This window comes from Pyxicephalus adspersus, chromosome 5 (genome assembly GCF_032062135.1).
Source record: "Pyxicephalus adspersus chromosome 5, UCB_Pads_2.0, whole genome shotgun sequence".
Lineage (NCBI taxonomy): Eukaryota > Metazoa > Chordata > Amphibia > Anura > Pyxicephalidae > Pyxicephalus > Pyxicephalus adspersus.
The window spans coordinates 320589-324045 of NC_092862.1; the positions used below are offsets into that span (position 1 = coordinate 320589).

At 47.6% G+C, this 3457-nt stretch overlaps 1 protein-coding gene across 1 annotated transcript in view; it reads right to left on the minus strand.

Annotated features, from left to right (window-relative positions):
* Positions 1–6: 6 nt before the first annotated feature.
* Positions 7–3457, minus strand: part of SCRT1 (scratch family transcriptional repressor 1) — a 6095-nt gene continuing 2644 nt past the window's right edge. Inside the window, exon 2 of the mRNA XM_072410513.1 lies at positions 7–2758. Within this exon, the coding sequence (XP_072266614.1) occupies positions 2034–2758 (725 nt within the window). The 3' untranslated portion in view covers positions 7–2033. The remainder of the gene's footprint in view (positions 2759–3457) is intronic.

Below are 3457 nucleotides of genomic sequence, written 5' to 3' on the forward strand. Positions count from 1 at the left end.
CCTACCCTGGTGCTCCTCACATGATGCTCCTGACATGGCACTCCTGACATGGCACCCCTACCCTGGTGCTCCTCACATGATGCTCCTGACATGGCCCCCCGACATGGCATCCCTGACATGGCATCCCTGACATGGCATCCCTGACATGGCCCCCCCGACATGGCACCCCTGACATGACGCTCCTGACATGGCACCCCTGATATGGCATCCCTGACATGATGCTCCTGACATGGCACCCCTGACATAGTGCTCCTGACATGGCACCCCTACCCTGGTGCTCCTCACATGATGCTCCTGATATGGCATCCCTGACTAACCTGGCTATGGCTTGTCATTCTCTTTGTTACCTCTCAGCAGACTCTGAATGGGATCCCAGATATCCTCAAACAACCATAAAAACGAGATTTTTTACCAATATTAAATGTTTGTTCCGCTCTCTATTGGGTGCAGCTAAACTGACAAACAGACATGTTAAACATTGGTGCTCCCCTATCATTAGATGTGGTGCTTGTATTCATTCTTTTTAGGCTTTTCACCCTTTATTTTCACTCGGTGCCAGTAAGACTCTTTCCATGTCTGGAGGAAGCTGTGGTTGTCACCCAGGCTGCGCTCCAATCATATCTCCCATTGATAATCTCCATTACCTGGGGGGTTATTTCATATTTCACAGGAAAACTGTATTTCCTGAGGCAGCCACATTAGGACTACTAATCTGCATTAACATTCCTTTTATTTTTGGGTTTAGATTTAATTCCGTGGTGTTTCCTCTGAGCACAACCTAGAAATGGACACGTTTGTTCCCCCTCCACTGCTGTAAAACCTGAATGTCTAGGAATGGAACCAGGATGATGGACTGTAATAAACCCCAAATGGTGCGGGGTTCCTAATTTGAGCAATGTGGGAAACCAATAACAGATCAGCAAATCCCTGGCACGTAGAACCATCAGATCTGTATATGTGGACCGTTATACCTAAATCTGTAACTATGGAAATGAGAGGAATGCAATGAGAAATGTGGATCTCACATAAAAGAATGGCAATCCGTTCTTCAGACCAACAATGAAATGTAAAGGAAACCCGAAACTCACATAAAGGACCTGGGAATGGATCTCCAAATAATTGGCCCCCAGGTCACCATGACCATCTTGGTGGAAATCAGGAGGACCTCCAACAATGAATCTGGACATCTACCAACTGGAAATACAACCATAAGATTCTACATGGAAGTGACTATGTCTGCTCCCATATGACCTGCAGGGTTATATGGGAAGAACCAGACTCAGCAATGACTGGTATAAGGCTTATCGTATAGGATGAATGACTGGTATAGGGCTGACAGCACGAGGTGACTTCTAAATATCTACTGACTGAGCCAACGTAATGCTGCTTCAAACATTCTCCTCAATGACTAAGAACAAGGATTGCCCAGAAATAAATAGAATTGTATATATTATGTACACAACTGGTCATTGGCCAGCAGTAGTCATGTAACTTCACCATAAAACCCCTTGGATCAGTGCCCGTGCTAAGAAGACCCTTATTGCTCCTTAAACCTTTCATTCTATGACTTGGTATTTCATACTACCCATATGTCTTATTGCTGCAGGTAGCATGTTGGTTAGGATGAATTGTTTGTCCTAATTACACAGCGCTATGCGGATTTATATCACACATAGCAAAATAAAACAATGGCTGCGGAAACACTGAAACGCAGTGCGTCATCCCCACAATACACCCTAAAAACAAGAGCAGCACCTCAACGGCTGCCCCTCCCTTCCCATGACTGATAGTTTATACTTAACAATGGTAAACTACAAGCAAATATTAATCATAAAGGTTCTGTGCATGTGAAACAATTGCTCAGCATTCCTCCTTCACACTGCCTTGGAAGAACATTGAAATAAAAGCAATGTGATCAAAGTGGAAAAGAGGAAAGATCCTCATCCAATCCCCACGTAGAGACGGTATCAGACGCAGCCACTACAAGGGAAGGATGAGTGTGCCATGTTGTGTGTGCAATGGCGGCACTGCTCTCAATCTTCCATCGGGCTGAGCGGAGGCACTGAACCCTTGAAGCAGGCCGACTCGTAGTGCTTGTTGAGATAGGATTTGAGTGCGAAGGTCTTGCTGCATCGTTTGCACTTGTAGTGTTTGAAGGCGGAGTGTGTCTGCATGTGTGCACGGAGGTTGGAGCGGTCAGCGAAGGCTTTTCCACAATGGGCACAACCAAAGGGCTTCTCACCGGTGTGGGATCTCATATGGCCCTGGAGAAGCCAAGGTCGGCTGAAGGCTTTGCCGCATGTTTCACACTTGTGCTTGAGGTCATGGGTGAGTAGATGCATGGCCATGGCCGGCATGGACACGTATACTTTGCCACAGGTGGGGCACTTCTTGGCAAGCTTGCTATCCAGACTGCGATGAGTCTGCTTGTGCCTGCTTAGATTGGAAGACGTGGCGTAACTCTTCCCACACTCGCTACAGCTGTGCCTCTGCACCGAACGACCTCCAGCCAAAACCTTGCGACGAGATCGGCCATCTGTGATGAAGAAAGCATCCACGGAGTAACCCTCGCTGACGGCTGCATCTCCATTGATGTAGCCCCCAGTGATCTCTGAACGAGGGCTGTCCGGTGGCTCGGAATCCGGAGCTCCATATTCACTGTGCACGGCTGTATACAATGTGTCCGGAGAGGGGACTTTAATGGCTCCATCGCTGTCCCCATCATATACAGAGGGGGTGATATATTCAGTGATGTAACCTGAAAGAGAAGATTACAAAGATGAACGTCATAAAGACAAATCTTACTGGCCATATATTAGGATAGACTGACCCCCCACCCCTAAATCTTACTCTGGACTACAGAACATGCTGATGGGGATTCTGCAGGAACAGCTCTAAAGTCCAGATGCTGTCAGGGCCTCCATGGGACTTTAGGAGTCACACCGAGTCGTTCGATGTAGACATTGACAGGACGACCAGCTGAAGTTATACCGAGCATCAGAATGGGGCTGAAAAGTGAGAGGAATTCAAGGCGGAATGGTTGTTGGTGCCAGGTGGGCTAGTTAGAGCATTTCGGAAAATGATAAAATGTTTACCCACAACCATCCCCGGGTCTGAAAAAAGGGAAATCCAGGGGGTGGCAATGGTCTGTTGGTGCCGGAGATCAGAGGTGAATGGCCAGACTGGTTCCAGCTGATGGGAAAGCAACAGGAATTGAAATACCCCCCTTGTTACCCCCTGACCACACAACACATCTAGCCTTGGAGCAGATGGACTACAGTAGCAGGAGACCACATCGGGGGCCACTCCTACCAGGTAAGAACAGACATATGAGGGTAAGTCACAAGGGGCACCAAGATTGGAAGAGAAGACTGAAAAATGTTGCCTGCTCTGATTTCTGTTGTTCAGATGGTAGGGTCAGAATTTGGCAGCAACAACATGAAAGCCTGGATTCTGC